The sequence below is a fragment of the Dicentrarchus labrax genome, unplaced genomic scaffold (assembly GCF_905237075.1).
Source record: "Dicentrarchus labrax unplaced genomic scaffold, dlabrax2021, whole genome shotgun sequence".
NCBI classification, from domain to species: Eukaryota; Metazoa; Chordata; class Actinopteri; family Moronidae; genus Dicentrarchus; species Dicentrarchus labrax.
In genome coordinates, this window is record NW_026136723.1 from 3,352,184 (window position 1) to 3,377,705 (window position 25,522).

Here is a 25,522-nt window from a genome sequence, read left to right on the forward strand (position 1 = left end):
AATTTGATCAGAACATTGTACAGCTGTCCATACCACAGTGAGACTGAACCAGAACCAGATCTTACAGATATTAGTTTGAAATAAATCCCATGATGGGACGTGGAGTTCACCTGATATCACCCCGATGCCGTCTTCACAGTCGTAATCTGAAAACTCACTGTCACTGATCCTCTGAGACCCTGCACAAATAGAGAGGGAGGGAGGGAGGAAGGGAGGATGTTTAAGCCTGTAAGCAGCTCCCCTTTAATCCTCCACAGGAAGGTCAACTAATCTGACAGAAACAGAAACAGAACAGAGAAACACATGAACACTAAAGGACAGCTTTACAGTCTGAGCCATATCCTGAAACCTTTCTGAGATCCTTGAAAACACCTCGAGGACTACCGGTCCCCCTTTACCACCTCTAGAACCCTCTCAGGAGTCATGGAGTTCCTTAAAGATTGTTGAAATGGTACCAACAACTTTGGAACCCCTGAAAGTATTCCTAAAACCCTTATTAAGACCACAGAGACCATCTGAGTAGAGCTGTTCCTATACCTGAAGTTTTTGTATCGGCTGATACCGAGTATCGATCCAATAAAAGTACGTTATATGAAATAAATGTATAATATTGTTTAACAAGTGTATACTATTCATCCTGTATGATTGCTGTAGCTATATGTCCTGGCTCAGATTAAACCCTGTCAGAGTCAGAGTAGGGTGGATCATGACTTCTGCTGCTGGGATGTAGCAGGGTTCTGTTTCAGGATAATAAATTCTGTGTTATCGGCTCAGTGCACAGACCCCTGTACTCACCAATATCCAATACCACATTTTAGGCAGCATCAAAAGAATTCCCAACACTTGTATTGTGTCAGAACAACTCTACATCTGGGTAATAGACTATGAACCTTTCAAAGATCCCCAGGACAGCCTTAGAACCCCATAGAGGAATCCCAGAATGTTCTTGATGATTCTTGAGCAGTCTAAAGATCACTGAGCCATGGATCCGCAGACCCTCCACACTCATTTCTAGAATCCTCAGAAGGACCGGTGAAACTATCAATAGGTCTTGGGATCCTCCATGAAGGACTTCTGGGACTTCATTAAAGACATAAATCCTTCTGAAGGACTCTGGGCCCCCCTACAACTAGAACTTCTAGAACCTTCTAATAATACTTAGAGTTGCAGTTGGAATGGCACCAATCACCTTCAATACCGTGCAATTATTCCTAGAACCCCTATCCAGACCCTCTAAATGATCCCTGACATCTCCTCAACCTCTCAAAGACCTTCAGGGCCTGAAGGCTAGTGAAATCCTAGAACCTCTTGTGGATTCTTCACATTAGAGACCCCCATCAAGGACATCACCTCCACCAAAATCTGTAAAATCCCCCCAAGAAGTGATGAAAAAGAATTCCTGGAATTCCCATCAAGGACCTCTGCGACCCTCTCTTAAAGAACCCTGAAACTGCAACAACCTTTAAAAGACCACGGAGACAGCAAGAAATATTTAAGGAGCGCTACAACCATAGGACCCTAAAACACCATCAAGCATCTGAAGGGATTTTTAGAAGGACTGCTGGGAACCCTCTAAGACATCCTTGAAGACAACTGCAAGCCTCTTGAGAAACCCAAGAACCTATTTGAGGATTCTCAAGGACTCTTTTTGCACGATACTACTTATGTGTAGTATATGTAGGGGTGTAACGGTACACACAAGTCACGGTTCGGTACGTACCTCGGTATGGGGGTCACGGTTCGGTACAAAGGGAAATTTTTTTTCAAAAATCACATATAAAAGATTATTGTAATAAAACATTATGAATATTTGTGACTATTTATACCTATAATTATTAATTGCACAGAATAATGCAAATACATTATAATGCATTATACACATGGGCATCAAATAAATTGTGTGCATTGGTGTTATGTATTTTATTAATACATGATAATGCAGTGATACTATCTTTTATAGTAAATACTAGGATATTTTCACAAAAAATATTATTTCTCATTTTATTGTCAGCTTTGGCTATAGATGATAGAAATACGTTGGTTCATGCTATTTGTCATATTGAAATGAATAGTTTTATCTGCTCTAATTTAGAGCAGATAAAACTATTGTTTGTGGCAGGGACCACAGACTGGCTGATGTGCGCACGGGTTGGGACACTGTAGCGTGGGTCAAGCAATAAATACTTGAAGCCGGGCTCCTCTACTATGGCATATGGGCGCATAGATGTTGATATGTATACGCCAATTGCTTCTGTGATGTTTTTGGCCCTGTCAGTGTTAATGTCAAGAGATGGCTTAAAAGCAGCGGGGATAAGTTGTTGCACCAAAGACGTTTTTTTCCTCGCACCAGTGACAGATATGTTGGGGTGATGCCGTCTTATGTGGGTTAGCATGTTTGAGGTGTTGCCAGCAACATACCGCACCTCCGTGAAACATCGCCGGCAGAAAGTCTTTGTCCGGTCCACCACTCGCGTGCCATCACCATTATATTGCTCTAGGAAGCCAAAGTGCTCCAAACAGCTGATTTAAATGAAGCTGGCGGCTCCTCCAACTCCACACTTTCCATCACTTTTCTTCTTCGTCCTTTTTTGTAACTACTTCTTCTTCTTCTGTAATGACTGTTTCTGGCAGCTTTTAGGCTCATTACCGACATGGATTAAAGTGAGGACTCGACTTTTTTTTAAACTCACTCAGACGTATTCGTCGTATGACTGCGTGCACCGAACCGTGACGCCCGTACCGTGACGGTTCGGGATGAATACAAATACCGTTACACCCCTAAGTATATGTGTCTGTTACTGATTCCAGCTGTCAGTTTTACTTTACTATGGACTAAGTTAGCATAGCCCTGATCAACCAAACTCCATTCAGAAAACAAGCATTTTAAAAGTTGTTTGCTTGTCGTCTTGCAGAAAGACAGACTTTTACAAATTGCCACCATGATGTCATTATTACAGCATCTTTCTGATCCATGTATTGACATTAAATCACAGAAACATCTGATTATTATACTTTAATATAGTGATACTAAAGAACCTGTAAAATATGTATATGTGTGTAAGTCTCCTAAAGCCTCCTGGAACCTCTGAGGAACATGATATAAAACAGATGTTTATTAAAACTGTCTGCAGATGTTTCAGTCTAAATGATTTATTAATAAAACAGCAACAGATGGGAGAAAGCTACACACACGCACACACACACACACACACACACACACACACACACACACACACACACACACACACACACACACAGCCATTATTACCTGAGTTACAATAAGGACCTTTGTCTGGCAAGCATCATGGGAGAAAAGTAAAACAAAATCAACAAAAGACGAAGAAGGCAGAATAAATTCAAAACAAGATGATGAAGGCAACCAGACTGTTGTATGTGTGTTATCAGTGTGTGTGTGTCTCACTCTGCAGCCTCCTCCCAGCCGGAGAGTCCTCAGGCTGCAGTCCTCTCCGCTGCAGGTAGGGGGAGGCGTTGGGCAGTGGCAGAGAAGAAACATCATGGAGCTGCAGTTTGTACCAGTGAGGCTGATCGTCCAACAGAGCCGAGTCCAACTCTATCAACACCTATAGACAGACAGACAGACAGACAGACAGACAGACAGGCAGGCAGGCAGACAGGCAGACAGACAGGCAGACAGACAGACAGACAGACAAACATACAGACAGACAGACATAGACAGACAGTTTATTTACAGCCCTATATCTGAGTAAAGACAAACACTAGAGGTGTCGATGAAGTCTTGTCACACATTTGTTGTTGTTGTTGAGATTTTGCTTAGTCTACCCAACTATATAATGTCAAAATGGCCACTGTGAAAAATGACTGTAAGTTCCTATTAGTAGAAATTGGGAGTAAAAATGTTCTAGTTGTAGACGGTTTGACTTCCTTCTATGTGTTCTGTGTTCTTTAGGTGTTCTGACCTCTCCCAGGAACTGGCTTTCCTCCTCTCGGACTCGGGCCTGATCCCAGACCGTCAGCTCCAACATCCGCTCTCTGAACTCCCGCCGATGGACTGGAGAGTACATGAAGGTCTGGTTCCACCGAGGTTCTACCGACTTCTTCACCGTCTTTGTTCTCCGCTTACTCTTATCACTGTGAGACAATGACAGAGCATAAACCAGACCAAAGGTTCTACAGGTTCTACAACAGAACCTCACAGATCAGAAAACACAGCTGAGACAGCTGAGAACAATATCTTTAGATATATCACATAACCAACAAACGTTCTAATCATCACCTAGAACCTGAATGGTTCGCCTGTTACCTTCTGTCTGGCAGGAAGTAGATCTTGACGTACGGATTCCTCGGCCGTCCATCGTCTCGGACAGGAAGTTCTTTGGCTCCAAGAACAGTGACGATCAGCTGATGACCGACTTTATCGTACCACAGCTTCACCTGTAAACAACAGAGTAACCCAAGACAACAACAGTAGTAGAACCCTGTGAAACCCCAAAGATTTACAGAAAAAACTCCCTACAGAAAGAGGCAGTACCCAATATCAGAGCATAACGGAACAAACGTAGAATCCTGAATACTAGTAAATAATAGTTAGGGCTGGCTCAGGTGAGTCCTGAACCATCCCGTGGTTATGTTGCTATAGGCCTAGACTATCAGGGGATTTCCCATGATGCACTGAGCTCCTCTCTTCCTCTCCCGCTCTCTCTGTCTCTCTCTGTCTGTCTCTCTCTCGCTCTGTCTCTCTGTCTGTCTCTCTCTCTCTCTCTGTCTCTCTCTCTGTCAGAGTGCATGCTGGGAGTAGGAGTGGTGAGTGCGAGTGAGTATGTCGTGGTGGTTTTGAGTTTTCTGACTCTTTTTTGCTTTATTTTTCTCCTCGTTTGACAGTCAGTGTAGTTGTTGTTGTTGTGTTGTTTAGAGGAGTTGTGTTTGTGTGTTTGCGGAGGCAGCGTGGCTGCTCAGCATGGCGGCAGCTGGAGGCTCCGGCTTGCACAAGCTGACGCGCCGACACACCATCAAACTGTCTCCGGCTGTGGGCTGCTCAGTGGAGGAGTGCAGCCTGGCTGTAGGTGAGGTGGTGGGCTATGAAAGTGTTAAGTCTGCGTCCAGAATGAACAGCGCAGTGGTGGTTTTTCTGGACAGCACAGACAAAGTAAATCAGCTGCTGGAGAGGAACTGAGGGGCACTTGATTCGTTCGTGTCCGGAGAGCCGGAGGGGAACACGCAGGATCCTCAGAGGGAAAACAATGCTGACAGTGATCAGGACGAGGTCATGGAGGGTCTGACGAGTCAGGAAGGTGAGCAGACAGTAGCAGACCTGCAGGTAAATATCAGTCACACCGTGACCCGAGTGGCAGAGTCTGTGTTATATGATGAGGAAGTTATGATTGTTGATGACGTTTCCAAACTGTCAACCAAAAGAAAAAGTTCAGAAAGCAAACCCAACAGTGCACAGGCTTCTAAAGTGTCAAAGATAACCCCGGCGTGCTCCTCCTCTCAGCCAGAGGACAGTCTGGTGAGCACACAGGACAGTGAAGGTGATCTCACTGGGAGCTCACAGCTGGAGGTGCAGTGTTTACTCCTTCACCAGAATCTGCTCGTTCTTACAGGACACAAAAGGTGTGAGACTAGTTAAAGTGGAGGAGTTCTTCCCAGATCTACAGCTGTTCCTTGACTCAGTTAAATATTTCTCAAAAAACGCAGGCCAGCAGCCGTTTACTGACCAAGAGGTGTTTCGCATCAAAAAGCTGGTGTTAAGAGTTCAGTCGCAAATTGCTCATGAATGAGTTTTTTCACTGCTGTCCTCCTTCTTTCTGCGTGTTCCTCTCTGCCTTGTTTGGATGCAGTCTTTCCATCACAATGTGTGACATAAAGCTGGGCTCTTCAAACATTAATGGTGCCAGAGAGGACGTAAAGAGAGCTTCTCTATTCAGTTTGTTCACGGTTAGAAAATTAGATGTAATTTTTTTGCAAGAGACTCACAGCACAGCTGAGAATGAACCTGCATGGAGGAGGGGGTGGGATGGAGAAGTCTTCCTCAGCCATAAGAGCAGTAACAGTGGAGGAGTTGCTGTCCTGTTTTCTAGAAGCTTTTTACCCAGTTCTTGTGTTACTGAAGAAATTATTTAGGTATTATACAATAATGTTTTTAGGAATGCTTTAATTTTGTTTTGGAAAAACTACACAGAGACAAAATCTGAATACACTTCGTTACAACAGTGGTGGGATATAGGGAAGGGTAAAATAAAACATCTGTGCCTACAGTACACTCTCAATGTCACAAGGGACATGCCAACGCTGAGCTGGACGCACAGATCTCTGCGGACGAATTAGCTGCGGCGCTGCAGAGCCTGGAAGCTGAAAGCTCCAGGGATTGATGGTCTTCCTGTTTTTATAAAGTTTTCTGGCCTGTCATTGGCCAAGACTTGTTACTTGTTCTCAGAGACAGTTTCAACAAAGGACGGTTACCTCTGAGCTGCAGAAGAGCGGTCCTCACCCTCCTCCCCAAGAAAGGGGATCTACAGCTGATAAAGAACTGGCAGCCAGTAGCTCTGCTCTGCACGGACTATAAAATCTTGTCCAAGGTGTTGGCCATGAGTCTGAGAAAAGTGATGGAGCATATCATTCCAATTGACCAAACCTATTGTGTACCCAGCAGGCTGGTATCTGACCATGTTTCTCAAATTCGGGACATTTTGACCGAGTTGAACATCAGTACTTGTGGCAGACACTGAATGCGTTTGGGTTCAACTCTGGTCTCATAGCCAAGATCCAGGTCTTGTACAGTGACATTAAGAGTGTACTAAAGATTAACGGTGGGTTAAGCACTCCTTTTAAGGTACCGGTTCATCCAGAGGCTACTCGCCGGTCCAGCAGACCTCATCTGGAGGCCCATAGCCCGAGCCATACTGAGACCAACCTCCAGCCCGGAGGTTTTGATCTCACTGACTCTCCGTTTCTGATGGACCTGAGTGCTCACAAACTGTGCAACCTTCCAAAGTTTTATAATGGACTGTTTACTGTGTGGGGGTTGTTCAACAAGCAGAGTCTGTGTTTCCTTGTTTTGGCTTTTGAAAGAGCCAGTGGTGCATGGGACCCGCTTCAACGTAGAGTGCACAGCAGGACCTTCTGTGCTGCAGCTGCTTCGCTCGGCGAGGGTCATCACCCTGGGACACATGGTGTAACTATGCGGACCACGACTGATCAACGCTGCAGCTCTGGCCTCCTGTGTGGGAGTCAGGTCTGTCAGGTTCATAACCCAAGTGCTCAACGCCTGGAGGTGTGAGCTGACACGGGCTGAACTCTCCTTGTTAACAGCTCACTGTAACGGACACAGTCAGCCAAACATCGATGATCCCTTCCCTGCACTGACACTTGTTCCTGATTTTAAAGACTGCACTGGTCGACTGCTGGAGTCCAGCAACACTCCACCTAACAGGTTAAATGTTATGACAGGAAAAACTATGTACAAACTGTTGGTTCAACAAGGACAAGCTCAGCGGTCGAACTGACACCCCTTGGAGAGCTCATCTAGGGCTTAATGGTGAGGTCAGACCTGCGTGGAGAGTACTCTATAAACCACCATTAACTAAAAGGGTTGGAGATCTGCAGTGGAGAATTCTTCACGGGATTGTAGTTGTGAATGCTTTTGTTTCTGTGATCAACCCAAATGTAAGTGAGAAGTGTCCTTTCTGCTTGCAGAGAGAGACGGTGTTTCACTGCTTCATGGACTGTGGCAGGCTGGACTCCTTGTTTCAGCTGTTGCACTGAATGTTCAGGATGCTCAGAGACACTTTTTCTATGGAAATGTTCATTTTAGGTTCTACTTACTCACAGAAGAGGAGACTGAAATGTCAGTTGTTGAACTTTATTTTGGGCCAAGCTAAAATGGCGATCTACCTCAGTAGAAGGAATAAGTTGGAAAATTCTTTAGATGTTGATGCACCTACGTTGTTTCTTAGAATGGTGAAGGCCAGATTACATGTCGACTTCAGTTTTTACAGAACCACAAATAATGTGGAAGAGTTCTCAAACATATGGAGCCTTAACAATGTTTTATGTTCTGTTGTAAAGAATGAGTTGATATTTGGACTTGTTTTGAGTTAATTTATGTTTTGTTGTTGTTTATCTATTCATTCATTTTCATCTTATTAACTTTATATTTTCGTTTTGAAAATGCAATGTTATTGTATTTACAGATTGTGTTAAGCAAATAAAGAGGTTTTGAAAATAAAAAATAAAAAATCTCTGTCTCTCTCTATGTCTCTCTGTCTCTCGCTGTCTTTCTCTCTCTTCCCCTCACTCCCCTCTCTCTCAGGGTCTGTCCAAGGTTTCTGCCTCTTAAAAGGAAGTTTTTCCTTGCCGCTGTCATCAAGGTCTTGCTCATGGTAGGAACTGTTGGGTCTCTGTAAATAATGTTATATATCTCTTTGAAAAGTTTCCTGAGATAATGACTGCTATGAATTCTTTACAAATAAAACTGAATTGAACAGCAACCTCTCAGAACCAGAAGAACAACAAGAATAGATGTGCCCAAAAGAGCAGCAGAGCTCTGTGGAACAGAAGGAGAATCCTGTTCTACTTTATACTTGTACTCCACTATGTTACTGGTTGTGTGGGAACAGCTGGTGGGAAGGGCAACCGGGAACTAGAAACTACAAACAACCAAACAAATATGGGTGGAACCAACAGATGTCTCACTCCTCTCTACGTCTACAGTTACCTGGATTCTGGGAACCAGAGGACGCCTGTTAACAGTCTGAAACACACACACACATCACCATGGAAACAGCGGTTACTGACTGATTGGCTTTGGGGTGTGGCAGTGCAGTGCATGCTGGGTGAACTTACAGAGACCTGTCCAGACAGAACGGTAGGGCTCATGGGGGACGTGACGGAAATGGACGGACCGACTTTCTGAGAGTCGAAGGAACTGGAACCTGAACACAGAACGTAGAGAACACGTCATTTATAACAAACAGGGTTCTACTTCCTGTCACACTGGAACCGTCAGTGTGGACAGTGTGGACAGAGAAAACAAAGTCCTGGACAGAGCCCTCCTACATTCAGATTGTCTCTCTGTGGTGGTTTTGTTGTGTAAGGAACTCACTGGAGTCCAGTTGGACGTGGGTACTGTCTGCCACTCTGGAAACATCTCTGAGGAACAAAATTTACAAAAAACAATCAACAGAATGTTCTAACAGAACTTCAGGTTCTCTGTGGATCAAAAGCTTGTAACTTTAATCAATGTAAAGATCAATACATCTATAATATATGTATGTCTACCCGATCGGGCGGCACACCACCAGCTCCACCTGGGGTTCTGGTTTGGACTCCAGGATGATGTTGTAAACCTCATTGAACGTGGCTCCCTGGAGAACCCGACCGTTCCACTCCAGAACCTGATCACCTGAGGGAAGAGACTGAATCTGTGAGAACATCTGTGTTCTAACATCTAATGGGGACAATATCAAACAGAACAGTATATAATTTGAACTTTCTGGAACATAAGTCAGCTTAGCACAAAGACTGAAGTTATGATCAACCTGCCTGGTTGCAGACTGAGCAGGTCTCTTGTCCTCCTGGTGCACTCTCATTCTCTTCCCTTCCTGGAATTTACTAACCCCAACTGTGTGATAAAACCGTCCCTTAAATTCTGGACTCAAATAAGACAGCATTTTGGGTGCCGTAATATCATACATCTATAACTATATGTCTAAATATATCCATAGATTTTCTGAAATCGCTTGGGAGGACCCGGTGATGGCTGTGTTTGGGGTGCTGGAGAAGGACACCTTGACCGTGGTCAGGTTCATAAACCTTTTAGCTCCAAGATTAATACTATTGAACTGGAAATAGGCACAACCTTGTTAATCAAAGACATCATAAAACATCCTCAAACTGTAAAAACTCGGCATTATCTCACAGGTACCACTGAGCAGCTCCATAAAACGGGTCAACCCTTTACTGACTGTAGAGGCTGGGCCATAAAAACCCTCTACCACAATAACTAGAATATTATGTGAGATCAATGTTTATATTATATGTACTGTACAGCTTCTATTATTTACGATATTTCATTTTATCCACTGTCTCAGGTGTGTCTGTTTACCTGGTCTCAGGTGTGTTTGTTTACCTGGTCTCAGGTGTGTTTGTTTACCTGGTCTCAGGTGTCCCACAGTGTCAGCCAGACTTCCTCTCTTCACTTTAGTGATGAATGCACACAGACGACCGGATTCCGTCATCTTTCCCCCAACAACCTGAAAACACAATGCCCATCAGCACAGAGAGGAGGAGGAGAAGGAAGAGGAGGAGAAGGAGGAGAAGAAGAAGAAGAAGAAGAGCGTCACCTTGAGTCCCAGCAGCGCTCCCGTATCCGCAGGAACTGTTCCATCCTTCATCCTCTTATTCAGCAGAATTCGACCAATCAGACGCTCTCCATCCTTGGACGGTTGCCATGTGACTGGTTGCTGATGGTAAAAACATATGGTTGCTATGGTTCAGAGGATATACTGAAAACACCCACCTGTCACTCAAAGCAGCCACGCCCTTAATTCTGCTAACTTTAATCTTTAACCGCATGTAAAGGGGAAAGTTTGAATATGGAGCCTTATGGAGACTGACTCACTGCTGGAGCCTCTAGTGGACATTAGAGGAACTGCAGGCTGCTGATTGGTGGGTACCTGAGAGTTGGGAGGGGCCAAGGGCCGGACAGCCTTTGATAACGATAACCTCTCAAGATCAAATGAGAACAGGCTCCGCAGCTGCTCTCCACCGACTGCAAAACCCAGAGCACGATGGAAAACTCCTGGCTCCTGATCAAAGAGCTGATTGGCTCTCAGTTTTGAACACAAACATCACGTTTTCCTGATTTTCTGTGTGATTCTAATATTTAACTGTAGACTGTAGCTGTTTGTGTGTCATGTTGTACAATGAAGGTTTAATCTGTTACAAACAGATAATAATAAAGTTTATTTATAGATCTAAACGTGGTCTAAAAACTACTGATCTCGTCCACTTTCCAGACGCAGTTCATCTCCAACGAGCCTACTCACACCGCTGACTGCATCCTCACTCCACCTTACTTTATTAATTACATTATTAATAAAATATGAGTTCTTATTTAATATTTTATGTATTTTATTACAATCCAAATTGTCAACTGACAGATTTTATAATTAAAGTTCTGCTGTTTGAGCTCAACTGACAGCTGCTCTCTATATTAATATTAATTGTAGGCTTCTGGAAAGGGTTTTCTCTACTCTCTAACGATAACATTTCTCTTCAACTTCAGCTCTCATTCCCACAAATTTCCATCTGCAGTCATAATTTGTAACCAAAACATAGGAGGATGTGTGCTGGTTGTACAGATGTAACTCTCGAATCAAACAGACATTTGGCGTTTTAACTTTATCCACACAAATGACACATGTACACGTTCAGCAACTCCTCGGGATGCTGATGGTCACTTCATTTCAACATTACGACCCACAGTTTCTTTTATTTACGGTGACTTGTTCGATTGGAAGTTTCTTTTTTTGCTCATACCATAGACATGGGTGCAGGCTCGCCGTGCCAGGAACCATGATCCCACCATTGGCCGTCCATGTCTCCTAGCAACCAGGAGAAAAGACAGGTCAGAGGTCAAACACTGATGAATGTAGTTTCAAAGTAGAAACTTATTTCACAGTGAGAACTTTCATTAACAACCAGAGAACCCTGAACAGGAGGAACAACAGTAGAACCCTGGACAGGAAGAACAACAGGAAGAACAACCAGAGAACCCTGGACAGAAGGAACAGCAGCAGAACCTTGGATAAAAGGAACAACAGCAGAACCCTGAACAGGAAGAACGACCAGACAACCCTGAACAGGAGGAACAACAGCAGAACCCTGGACAGGAAGAACAACAGCAGAACCCTGGACGGCAAGAACATCAGCAGAACTCTAGACAGAAGGAACAACATCAGAAACCTGGACAGGAAGAACAACCAGAGAACCCTGGACAGAAAGAACAACAGCAGAACCCTGAACGGGAAGAACAACCAGAGAACCCTCTCTCTCTGTCTCTGTCTCTGTCTCTCTGTCTCTCTCTCTCTCACCCCAACTGGTCGAGACAGACGACCACCCACCTAGAGCCGAAGGATCTGTCCTAGGTTTCTGCCTCTTAACAGGCAGTTTTTCCTTGCCCTTGTCTCCAAGGTCTTGCTCATGGTGGTACTGTTGGGTCTCTGTAAATAATGTTATAAGGAGTTCGGTCTAGACCTGCTCTATTTGAAAAGTATCCTGAGATAACTGTTATGAATTGGCGCTATACAAATAAAATTGAATTGAATTGAAAAATGTAACCCTGGACAGGAAGAACAACCAGAGAACCCTGGACAGGAAGAACAACCAGAGAACCCTGAACAGGAAGAATAACCAGAGAACCCTGAACAGGAAGAACAACCAGAGAACCCTGGACAGGAAGAACAACCAGAGAACCCTGGACAGGAAGAACAATTTTCAATTCAATCAATTCAATTCAATTCAATTTTATTTGTATAGCGCCAATCATAACAGAAGTTATCTCAGGACACTTTCAAATAGAGCAGGTCTAGACCAACTCTTAACATTAATTACAGAGACCCAACAGACCACCATGAGCAAGCACTGCACAAGGGCAGAAAACTGCCTGTTAAAAGCAAAACCTAGACAGATCCTCCGGCTCTAGTGGGGGCGTCTGTCTCGACCAGCTGAAAAAAAAAAAAAAAAAAAAAAAAAAAACGACAACAACAGAACAATCAGATAACCCAGAACAGGAAAAACAACCAGAGAACTGGACAGGAAGAACAACCAGAGAACCCAGGACAGAAAGAACAACAGCAGAACTCTGAACAGGAAGAACAACCACAGAACCCTGGACAGGAAGAACAACCAGAGAACCCAAAATAAAATCTGTTCTTTTTGTGATTTTAGTTAGTTTAGTTTTGTGTAGAAATGCAGAAACATATTTTAGGACAAACAATAAAAGATCTGAAAGGTTGTCATTGTTCTGCATGTTGTCGTTTGTTGAACACACACACACACACACACACACACACACACACACTGTTGTACTCACAGGTCTGTCTGAACACCATGATGAAGAAGATGAAGAAGAAGAAGAAGGAGGAGGAGGAGGAGGAGGAGGAGGAGGAGGAGAATTCAGCAGAGGAAAGGGAGGAAGATGAAGAGGAGGGGGTGATCCTGCAGCTCTCTCCTCCTCCTCACTGTTTCTGTGGGTGTTTGCTGCCCTGAGCTCTGCCTGTAGGCTGCAGAGCAGTTCATGCCTGTCTGTAATGAGATTAACTAAACACTGAAACCATCTTCCTCTCTCACTGTTAGCCTGATGTTAGCACAGTGTTAGCCTGTTATAAGCTTGTGGAGAGTTAGCGTTCTTCTTACTGCAGACCCTGCTGGCAGTTAACCTATTACTTATTATTCTGTTGATTGCCTGTTTTTACTCTATTATAAGGTTGTTGTTAGCCCATTATTAGCCTGTTGTTACCCAGTTATAAGCCTGTTGCTACCCTGTTATTAGCCTGTTGTTACACTGTTATTAGCCTGTTGTTACACTGTTATTAGCCTGTTGTTACACTGTTATTAGCCTGTTACCCTGTTATTAGCCTGTTGTTACCCTGTTAATCTGTTATTGTCCTGTTGTCAGCCTCAGCTGCAAACAGTTAGTTTGGCGGTCTAACAGTGATCTGGTTGGTCACTGGATGCTGGTGGGGGTTGCTGAGTCGTTTACAACATTGCAGCCTTGATCCCGTCCCCCTCCTCCTCCAAGCTTTCCCCCAGATGAGAGCGCCGAAATGCAGCAAAACCAAGAAATCCAGGAGTTTACCAGGAAATCACCAGACCTCCTGCAGGCAGAGGATCCAGCAGTTGCGGTGATGCATTGTGTTAAACAGTTGCGGTGCCTCCTGCATTCTCTGTGTCTATTCTTGCCTCCACAGTGACTCCTGAGGCAGGCTGGGTAATCCACACTCTCCTCATTTAATCCAATTGAACAGTGGAGTGATTCAGTGCAGAAGGTGCAGTCCTGTTCTAACCTGGATCTGATTATCAGACTGGTTTGTCAGGAGCCTCCAGGGGTCACCGGGCCAGTCAGGTTTGAAGGTCTGTAAAATGTTTCCCTGGTACTTGTAAGTCTCCGGGTGTTTTCAGGATGGCAGCAGCAGAGACTCTGAGCTGCTCTGTCAACCTTCAGACCTGAGAGGAGGAGCCAAGAACCCTCTGAGCCAATCAGAGCTCATGATCTCTGACCAGGTGATTTCTGACCCAATGACAAGCAGCCAGCAGATTAACTTGTCAGCATGATGCCTGACTTCCCGAGAGACAACCTCCAGCAACTTCAGCATGTTCAACAACTGCAACATGTTCAACAACTGCAACACGTTCAGCAACTGCAACACATTAAGCAACTGCAACACTTTCAACTGCAACACGTTCAACTGCAACATGCTCAACTGCAACACATTCAGCAACTGCAACACTTTTAACTGCAACACGTTCAACTACAACACGTTCAGCAACTGCAACACATTCAGCAACTGCAACACGTTCAACTGCAACACGTTCAGCAACTGCAACACATTCAGCAACTGCAACACGTTCAACTGCAACACGTTCAGCAACTGCAACACATTCAGCAACTGCAACACATTCAACTGCAACACATTCAACTGCAACATGTTCAGCAACTGCAACACATTCATCTGCAACACATTCAGCAACTGCAACACTTTCAACTGCAACACGTTCAACTGCAACACATTCAGCAACTGCAACACATTCAACTGCAACACATTCACCAACTGCAACAAGTTCAGCAGCTGCAACACATTCAGCAAATGCAACATGTTCAGCAACTGCAACATGCTCAACGACAACACATTCAGCAACTGCAACACAATCAACAATTTCAGCAACTGCAACACATTCAACTGAACACTTCAGCAACTGCAACACGTTCAGCAACTGCAACACGTTCAACTGCAACACATTCAGCAACTGCAACACATTCAACTGCAACATGTTCAGCAACTGCAACACATTCAACTGCAACACATTCAGCAACTGCAACACATTCAACTGCAACACGTTCAACTGCAACACATTCAACTGCAACACATTCAACTGCAACACATTCAGCAACTGCAACACATTCAACTGCAACACGTTCAACTGCAACACATTCAGCAACTGCAACACATTCAACTGCAACATGTTCAACTGCAACACATTCAGCAACTGCAACACATTCAACTGCAACACGTTCAACTGCAACACATTCAACTGAAACACATTCAGCAACTGCAACACATTCAACTGCAGCATGTTCAACTGCAACACATTCAGCAACTGCAACACATTCAACTGCAACACGTTCAACTGCAACACATTCAGCAACTGCAACACATTCAACTGCAACATGTTCAGCAACTGCAACACGTTCAGCAACTGCAACACATTCAACTGCAACACATTCAGCAACTGCAACACATTCAACTGCAACATGTTCAGCAACTGCAACACATTCAACTGCAACACGTTCAACTGCAACACATTCAGCAACTGCAACACATTCAACTGCAACATGTTCAGCAACTGCAACACGTTCAGCAACTGCAACACATTCAACTGCAACACGTTCAACTGCAACACATTCAGCAACTGCAACACATTCAACTGCAACGTGTTCAACTGCAACACATTCAACTGCAACACATTCAACTGAAACACATTCAGCAACTGCAACACATTCAACTGCAACATGTTCAACTGCAACACATTCAGCAACTGCAACACATTCAACTGCAACACGTTCAACTGCAACACATTCAACTGAAACACATTCAGCAACTGCAACACGTTCAACTGCAACATGTTCAACTGCAACACATTCAGCAACTGCAACACATTCAACTGCAACACGTTCAACTGCAACACATTCAGCAACTGCAACACATTCAACTGCAACATGTTCAGCAACTGCAACACGTTCAGCAACTGCAACACATTCAACTGCAACACATTCAACTGCAACACTCAACTGCAACACATTCAGCAACTGCAACACATTCAACTGCAACATGTTCACCAACACATCACCAACACTCACAACTACATTCAACTGCAACATGTTCACAACTCAACACATTCATCAGCAACTGCAACACATTCAACTGCAACACTATTCAACTAACACATTCACAACTGCAACACATTCAACTAACATGTCAACTGCAACACATTCAGCAACTGCAACACATTCACAACTAAACATTCAACTGCAACACATCAACATGCAACACATTCAACTGCAACACATTCAACTGCAACACGTTCAACTGCAACACATTCAACTGCAACACATTCAACTGCAACACATTCACACTGCAACACATTCAACTGCAACACGTTCACACTGCACTCACATCAACTGCAACACATTCAACTGCAACACATTCACAAATTTCAACTGCAACACATTCAACTGCAACATACTGCAACACATTCAACTGCAACACGTTCAACTCAACACATTCAACTGAAACACATTCAGCAACTGCAACACATTCAACTGCAACATGTTCAACTGCAACACATTCAGCAACTGCAACACATTCAACTGCAACACGTTCAACTGCAACACATTCAACTAACACATTCAGCAACTGCAACACATTCAACTGCAACACGTTCAACTGCAACACATTCAGCACTGCAACACTTCAACTGCAACACAATTCAACTGCAACACAATCAACACAGCAACTGCAACACATTCAACTGCAACATGTTCAGCAACTCAACACATTCAACTGCAACACATTCAACTGCAACATTCAGCAACTGCAACACATTCAACTGCAACACGTTCAACTGCAAATCAACTGCAACACATTCAACTGCAACACATTCAGAACTGCAACACATTCAACTGCAACAAAACATTCAACTGCAACACATTCAGCACTGCAACACATTCAACTGCAACACGTTCAACTGCAACACATTCAAACTAACACTTCAATCAACATCAACTCAACACATTAACTGAACACATTCACACTGCAACACATTCAACTGCAACAAAACATTCAACTGCAACACATTCAACTGCAACACGTTCAACTGCAACACACAACTGCAACACATTCACAACATCAACACATTCAACCAAATTCAACTCAACACATTCAACTGCAACACGTTCACAACTCAACACATTCAACTGCAACATCTCGCAACCCATTCAACTGCAACACGTTCAGCACATTCAACTGCAACATGTTCAGCAACTGCAACACATTCACAACTGCAACACATTCAACTGCAACACATTCAGCAACTGCAACACATTCAACTGCAACATGTTCAACTGCAACACATTCAACTGCAACACATTCAGCAACTGCAACACATTCAACTGCAACACATTCAACTGCAACACATTCAGCAACTGCAACACATTCAACTGCAACACAACTGCAACACATTCAACTGCAACACGTTCAGCAACTCAACACATTCAGCAACTGCAACACATTCAACTGCAACACGTTCAACTGCAACACATTCAGCAACTGCAACACATTCAACTGCAACATGTTCAGCAACTGCAACACCAACGCAACACATTCAACTTTCAGCAACTGCAACACATTCAACTGCAACACATTCAACTGCAACATATTCAAGTCTAGCAGACCCTGTCTGTGCCTAGAGGAGGTGTTCAGCGTGAACACACAGTTTATCTTTAAGAAATTACACACTGACTAACTACTGTCAGAAGGGTACACAAGTCAGTTCCCACTCAATTTAACATCTTTAACTGCAACACATTAGCCTCCCCGCAACCCATCCACCAACCCCTACATACCTCTCATTAAACAGCAACATAGCATGTAAACAGCCCATTCAACTGCAACATGTTCAGCAACTGCAACCATTCCACATTCAACTGCAACATGTTCAGCAACTGCAACACATTCAACTGCAACACATTCAGCAACTGCAACACATTCAACTGCAACATGTTCAGCAACTGCAACACATTCAACTGCAACATGTTCAGCAACTGCAACACGTTCAGCAACTGCAACACATTCAACTGCAACACGTTCAACTGCAACACATTCAGCAACTGCAACACATTCAACTGCAACATGTTCAGCAACTGCAACACATTCAACTGCAACATGTTCAGCAACTGCAACACGTTCAGCAACTGCAACACATTCAACTGCAACACGTTCAACTGCAACACATTCAGCAACTGCAACACATTCAACTGCAACACATTCAACCAACACATTCAGCAACTGCAACACATTCAACTGCAACATGTTCAACTGCAACACATTCAGCAACTGCAACACATTCAACTGCAACATGTTCAACTGCAACACATTCAACTGCAACATGTTCAGCAACTGCAACACATTCAACTGCAACACATTCAGCAACTGCAACACATTCAACTGCAACATGTTCAGCAACAGTGACAGAACACTCAGGAACAGAACCATGCTACAGAGCATAACTGCACCCTGAAAAGCACCCTGCAATGCAGAAGAGTCACATAGAACAGAAACAGAACTTTATTGATCTGTAGTGGAACCCTACGGCAGTATGAGAACCTTATGGGCAGAGGAGAAGAGGAGAACCTGAGGGAACATCGAAGGAACCCTATCAACGAGAGATTGAGAACCATGTAGACCATGAGCTGAATCTTTTGGAATGGTAGTGGAGCTTGATGTGACAGCCGAAGAAACCCACAGAATTTAAGGAGAACCCTAGAGAATAGAGAAACATAAAGTGGATGTGGAACCCAATAAAACAGTGACAGCACCCCAGGGAAGAGCAAAGAAACCACTATTAGAACCATCCAGAACATGAAAGATGGAACCCTACAGAACCATAGATGAGCCCTGTAAAAGCAGAACCCAACAGAGCTGTGAGTGTGTTTGGTTTTCAGTGTTCTAGCAGGAACCCTGTGCTGTGTCCTAGAGGAGGTGTTCAGTGTGGAACACACAGTTTATCTTTAAGAAGATTATCACACTGAGCTAATTACTGTCAGAAAGAGAGTACACAAAGTCAGTGTCTCTCTCTCACTGTCACTTTCTTCCTGTTTCCTCTCAAACAGACTCTAGAACTTAGAACCTTCAGAACCTTTAACATTGTCTTTAATGAATCACATTAGCCTCCCCTGCTAACCTCATCCTATCCTAATCCCTCTACATACTCTCTCATTTATTATGACATGTAGCTAACATTAGCATGTAACAACTCACTGTCGGGCTCGTCACAGCTGGTGTAGTCAGGTGTGGTCGCTAGCTCCTCCTCCGAGCTGCTGAAGCTACCAATCACATGCATCTTGGTCATCCGCCGCGCCCTCTGTGCTGCACTCTCATAGGCTGGCTTCCTCTTGAGGGCGGAGCTTGGGTCCAGGTGTTGCTGAGGTAACGGGCTGCGGCGCGGAGACGTGGGGCTGACATGATTGACTACCTGGTCCACAGAGAACGACCTCTGACCTCCAGATCCGACCAATCCCTGAACCCGATTCTGACGGACAGCTGAGAGTAAAACAGCAAGTCAGACTGAGTGCCCTCAAGCAAGGCAGGTTGATGGTTCTATTCTCTGTAATAAAGCAAGGCACTAACAGGTTGGTGGTTCTAATCCCTTTGTACCTGTATGTCTCAGAGTCAGTTGGTCGGGCTCAGCGGTTGCCAGGGAGACGTCGCTGTGGCGGCGTTGGTGGCGGACCCTGCCAACCTGAGCCAACATCCTCATAGCCTCCTCGCTCGGCTGCGGCTTTACTGGGTAACGAGCCAGGTTCGGGTCACTACGGTAACGAGCCTGAAACTCCTCCTCCTGCCGCCGCTGTCGCTCGCGCTCATCCTGAACCTGGTCCAGAGGGTAGTCCTGAACCAGGAAAGGACACAAAGATCAGAGTAAACTCCAGTTAGCGCCCCCTACAGACTGCAGTCAGAACAACATTCTGATGAAAATACAGGCAGTACAATAAAAATGTATTAATGTCCTATCAGACTCACCTGTGAGTGCCAGCGACCTCGTCCGTCTCTGATTGGTCGCCTTCTGCCCCGCAGCTCCTCCTCACCGTTACCATGCCAACCGTGTGGTGAGCGAGCACGGCGGTCCAGACCGTGATCAGAGGGTGAGTGAGGCATCCTCCCTCCCCCACCATCGTAATACGACCCCGAGGGGCTGGGCTTCCTGTCAATCACACAGAATGGACCAATCAGAGTGGAGAGGAAGGAGTCCACATTAAAGGCAGAAACCTGGTTCTACAGAACCTTCAGCTCCACATTAGTAACTGTGTGTGTTAGCCTGTGTGTGTTAGCTGTTATCGTTACTTTAATAATTACTGTAGTAATCACACCCTTAAAAATATTAAAAAGTAACTTGTACTTAGAGTACTTTAGCAGAACACATTACATTATTATGATTATTGATATCACTGTAAGGTTGACTTGATATACTTGATATACATCATTAATTTATTGATCACAGTTTGTTTCAGGTTGACTAAATGTTCCTTCAGAGACATGAGCCTGTGCAGCATCACCACAATAAACAAACTGATTATCAATGAATAAACAAACTGATTATCAATGAATAAGCAAACTGATAATCAATGAATAAACAAACTGATAATCAATAAATAAACAAACTGATAATATAATTATTAATATAATATGAAGAGTTTCTTACAGTTTGTCTGTCGGCTGTTTGAAGCTTCACAACGACACACACACACACACACACACACAGCAGATTTATAACTGGAATCTGGATCATAACTAAACTCCGCCCACTCTGGCTCAAACCCCTCCCCCTCCATGACATCACTGCCCCCCCCATATATGTTATCCTGCGTGCTGTTAGCCTGTGTTGGTCTGTGTGTATTAGCCAGTATTGTTAGCGTATATGCGTTAGCACGCATTGTTAGCCTGTGTGTGTTAGCGTGATGCTGTATTTAGCAGTAATCCTCTCTGGCTGCAGGATTATTAATCTGTTAATCTGATTACATCAGGGGGTGGTGGAGGGGGGGTGGGGGGGTGGTGGGGGGACTCCACACAGACAGACAGTAATTAACAACAAACAAAACTAATTTAATCTAATTAACAGTCTGACTTTAATGACTTTAGGAGGTTTAATCATACAGGATTCAGCAGATACAAAACTGGTTGGCCATCAGGACCAGGACCATCAGGACCATCAGGACCATCAGGACCAGGACCCATTGTTTGTTTCTCTGCAGAAAACTAGTCTTTCTGTCGACTCTGAACGGCACACAGAAAATAAAACTCCAACTTACTTACGAAACTTTCAACCAACAACCTTTCATGTCACATTTCCATGACAACTGCTGATCAAGACCATGCAATGTGGCTCAAAGCTCTGGAACATAAACCCAGTAAGAACGTTCTATCGGGTTCTACTGACCACTCAGTTGCTCCATTGCTCAGAAGCTCTATGAGCTCTGTGGGCCCCGACAGCCCCTGCGTTGGCAGGTATGGAACCCCATGGTTGACCGACAGCAGTAAGGTGTTGGAGTAAAACTCCCCCGAGCGGGTCAGAATCTCCTGCTTCTTCCTGCAGACGTTACACACCCACATGACCTGAAACACAGTCATTACTGATCAATAATCTGATTATCAACACAGTCATTACTGATCAATAATCTGATTATCAACACAGATATTACTGATCGAAAATCTGATTATCAACACAGATATTACTGATCAATAATCTGATTATCAACACTGATATTACTGATCAAAAATCTGATTATCAACACAGATATTACTGATCAATAATCTGATTATCAATACTAATATTACTGATCAATAATCTGACAATAACCTGAGATCCTGATATAATATAATATATTGATTATCCTTATATAATATAATATATATTGATGATCCTGATATAATATATGTATTGATGATCCTGATATAATATTATATATTGATTATGCTGATATAATATATATATTAATGATCCTGATATAATATATATATTGATGATCCTGATATAATACTATATATTGATTATGCTGATATAATATATATATTAATGATCCTGACATATATATTGATGATCCTGTAATAATATATATTGATGAGCCTGATATAATATTATATATTGATTATGCTGATATAATATATATATTAATGATCCTGATATAATATATATATTGATGATCCTGATATAATATATATATTAATAATCCTGATATAATATATATTGATGAGCCTGATATAATATTATATATTGATTATGCTGATATAATATATATATTAATAATCCTGATATAATATATATTGATGAGCCTGATATAATATTATATATTGATGAGCCTGATATAATATATATATTGATGATCCTGATATAGTATATATTGATTATGCTGATATATATTGATGATCCTGATATAATATAATATATTGATGATTCTGATATAATAAATATTTATGATCCTGATATTTCAATTCAATTCAATTCAATTCAATTTTCCAATCCAATTCATAACATAAGTTATCTCAGGACACTTTTCAAATAGAGCAGGTCTAGACCGAACTCCTTATAACATTATTTACAGAGCCCCAACAGTACCTCCATGAGCAAGACCTTGGAGACAGCGGCAAGGAAAAACTGCCTGTTAAGAGGCAGACACCTAGAACAGATCCTTCGGCTCTAGGTGGGTGGTTGTCTGCCTCGATATACATATTAATGATCCTGAATTAATATATATATTGATGATCCTGATAAAATATATATATTAATGATCCTGATATAATATTATATATTGATGTAATCAGATGAGTTCTGTTGCCTCATTGGCTGATTTTTGTCTGTAAAGTGAAATGCTGGTGAACGTGTGGCCCCATCTAGTGAAAACTCCCCATAAATAAACAGAAACATCAGATTGAACTTGTCTGTTCACTTATATTCTACAAAACAGTGGAAGGACTTCTATTTTCCATATTGTGGGACTCCCATAATCAATATTCAGTGAAATACAGGGGGCCGTCTCTTGGATGGAGGCAGTCTCTCTCAATCTGCCTCCATCCCTACAGTCAGTATCAACAGTATCTTTATTTTTGACCACCTTCTGTTAATATTGTATTCAGCTGCTGAAATTATAGACCCCACTTTTTAAAGTTTATGATTATATTTATAAAGTGGAGGTCTATTAATGAGCCATTTAGGCTTCAAACCTCTCCTGCCTATTTCCTTTAAATTCCATTGTTACACAAACATTTATTGTGTGCAAATAATAAAATAAAATACATAAAGTGTCTAACTAAAGCAGCCAATCAGCGGCTCCTCAATCGCCTTATAACACCAATAATTCCCCCATAATCAATAAAGTCAGTAAAATCATCATTAAATAACTGAAAGCCACCCACCTTATTGGCTCTCAGAGAGACACGCCCCCCACAACGGGCACAGAAGCGGCTCTGACAGTAACAGCAGGCGTGGCCGCAGCCGTCAGCAAACTTTGTCTTGCGACAGACGCCGCAGGTAGGAGACTCCGCCTTCGCCGTCTGAGCCACCTGAGGCTCCTCCCCCAGCTTCTTCACCTGGTCCTTATACATCTCAAACTGCTGATGTAACTTCCTGTGAAGAGGTCAGAAGTCAAAGAGGGAGGCGTTACTCAGGTTACGGTCATGTGGCAGGAAACTTGTTTGTGGTAACGAGTGTGACATCAGCAGTAACTTCCTGCTGCAATGTTGCTGTCCCGATTGTCTTTGTCCACTTGTCTCTTTATAGGGACTACGGTCTGGACAGTGTCCTTAGATAACTTCTGTTTGTGTCCAGTTGTTCTGTTTTCTTCCCACTTGGCAGGATGACATCACCAAGACAGTCAAATCAGGTTGGGTTGAGTTAGCTGACAGCCCATGTGACCTCCGGTGATGTCTCCACACATTCAGAGTTCCGACACGCAGATAAAATGGCGGACAGTGAATGTGGTTCTGTTTGTTGGTTAAAGTCAGTGAAGTGACAGCACTGGTTCAAAGGACCAACAGTGATAAAAACAAACAAAAACAAGGTTCATGGTGAGGTGGACCAGGACCTGGACCCGGACTTGGACCTGGACCTGGACCCGGACATGGACCCGGACCTGGACCAGGACCTGGACCCGGACCAGGACCTGGACCTGACGAAGAGGACTTTACTAATTATATTTGTCTTTTCTCAAGTTTCTTACTCACGTCTGCGACGCCTCGTCAATCGGACTTTTAACCTGCAGAACTTCAGACATGTTGGCTGCAACATTATTGACCAACTGAGTGAACCCCGACAATGGATTCCACCTGTCCAGGTAACACACAGAGTCAGCTGACAGGAAGTGGATTCACTATGGGCCAGTTTGGGAAACAGGAAGTACTTTAATGAGGTTGCTAGTTTGAGAAACAGGAAGTAGGTTTGCCCAGGACAGGTGCACTCTGGGAGATTTAGTTCTGACTGAGGTACTTACGAGCCTGGTGGAGGTTTCACTTCCTCCTGGTCCCTGCAGACATATGATGATGATGATGATGATGATGATGATGAAAATAAATTACAGAACAGAAACAAACATAAAAGCAGCATCAAATAATTAAAACCATGAATAAGACGATGACATAAACACATTGTATGCTCGCTTTAATCTCAGACAGACTGAATATGACTCCTTCATATCAAGAGGAAATCAACAGAAAACAACCTGCTGCTCAACGTCAGCAACAGCCGGCAACAGTCAGGAACAGCCGGCAACAGCCAGCAATTCTCAGCAACAGCCAGCAACAGTCAGCAACAGCCGGCAACCGCCAGCAATTCTCAGCAACAGCCAGCAACAGTCAGGAACAGCCGGCAACAGCCAGCAATTCTCAGCAACAGCCAGCAACAGTCAGGAACAGCCGGCAACAGCCAGCAATTCTCAGCAACAGCCAGCAACAGCCAGCAATAGGTGGAGCTGAGATGGAGCTGAGATGGAGATGAGGTGGAGCTGAGGTGGAGCTGAGACTAATTCAGAACGCTGCAGCACGAGTACTGACAGAAACTAGAAAAAGAGATCACATCTCTCCTGTACTAGCTTCTCTGCATTGGCTCCCTGTAAAATGTAGAATTGAATTTAAAATCCTCCTCCTCACCTATAAAGCTCTTCATGGTCAGGCCCCTTCATATCTTAAAGAGCTCATAGTACCCTATTACCCCACTAGAACACTACGTTCTCTGAATGCTGGGCTACTTGTGGTTCCTATAGTCTCTAAAAGTAGAACAGGAGCCAGAGCCTTCAGTTACCAAGCTCCTCTCCTGTGGAACCAGCTTCCAGTTGTGGTTCGGGAGGCAGACACCCTCTCCACATTCAAGAGTAGGCTTAAGACATTCCTCTTTGATAAAGCTTATAGTTAGGGCTGGATCAGGTGAGTCCTGAACCATCCCTTAGTTATGCTGCTATAGGCCTAGACTATCGGAGGATTTCCCATGATGCACTGAG

General features: G+C 43.5%; 1 protein-coding gene across 16 annotated transcripts in view; it reads right to left on the reverse strand.

The window, feature by feature from the left end:
• rims2b (regulating synaptic membrane exocytosis 2b) overlaps positions 1–25,522 on the reverse strand; it is a 47,116-nt gene that overhangs the window by 14,105 nt on the left and 7,489 nt on the right. For 10 of the 16 annotated variants that reach the window (XM_051390595.1, XM_051390590.1, XM_051390589.1 and 7 more), the window contains exons 3-19: positions 23,448–23,658; positions 21,475–21,650; positions 20,061–20,241; positions 19,695–19,929; positions 19,299–19,580; positions 11,521–11,585; positions 10,323–10,442; positions 10,133–10,232; positions 9,259–9,382; positions 9,083–9,129; positions 8,824–8,912; positions 8,696–8,731; positions 4,283–4,413; positions 3,939–4,110; positions 3,422–3,581; positions 3,269–3,292; positions 111–179 (exon numbers count right to left, since the gene is read on the reverse strand). In XM_051390595.1, the coding sequence (XP_051246555.1) occupies positions 111–179; positions 3,269–3,292; positions 3,422–3,581; positions 3,939–4,110; positions 4,283–4,413; positions 8,696–8,731; positions 8,824–8,912; positions 9,083–9,129; positions 9,259–9,382; positions 10,133–10,232; positions 10,323–10,442; positions 11,521–11,585; positions 19,299–19,580; positions 19,695–19,929; positions 20,061–20,241; positions 21,475–21,650; positions 23,448–23,658 (2,222 nt within the window). Of the gene's footprint in view, positions 1–110; positions 180–3,268; positions 3,293–3,421; positions 3,582–3,938; positions 4,111–4,282; positions 4,414–8,695; positions 8,732–8,823; positions 8,913–9,082; positions 9,130–9,258; positions 9,383–10,132; positions 10,233–10,322; positions 10,443–11,520; positions 11,586–13,075; positions 13,153–19,298; positions 19,581–19,694; positions 19,930–20,060; positions 20,242–20,739; positions 20,762–21,474; positions 21,651–23,447; positions 23,659–24,254; positions 24,357–24,520; positions 24,554–25,522 lie in introns of those variants that run through there. The other 6 variants (XM_051390602.1, XM_051390587.1, XM_051390591.1 and 3 more) reach the window with 6 other exon arrangements.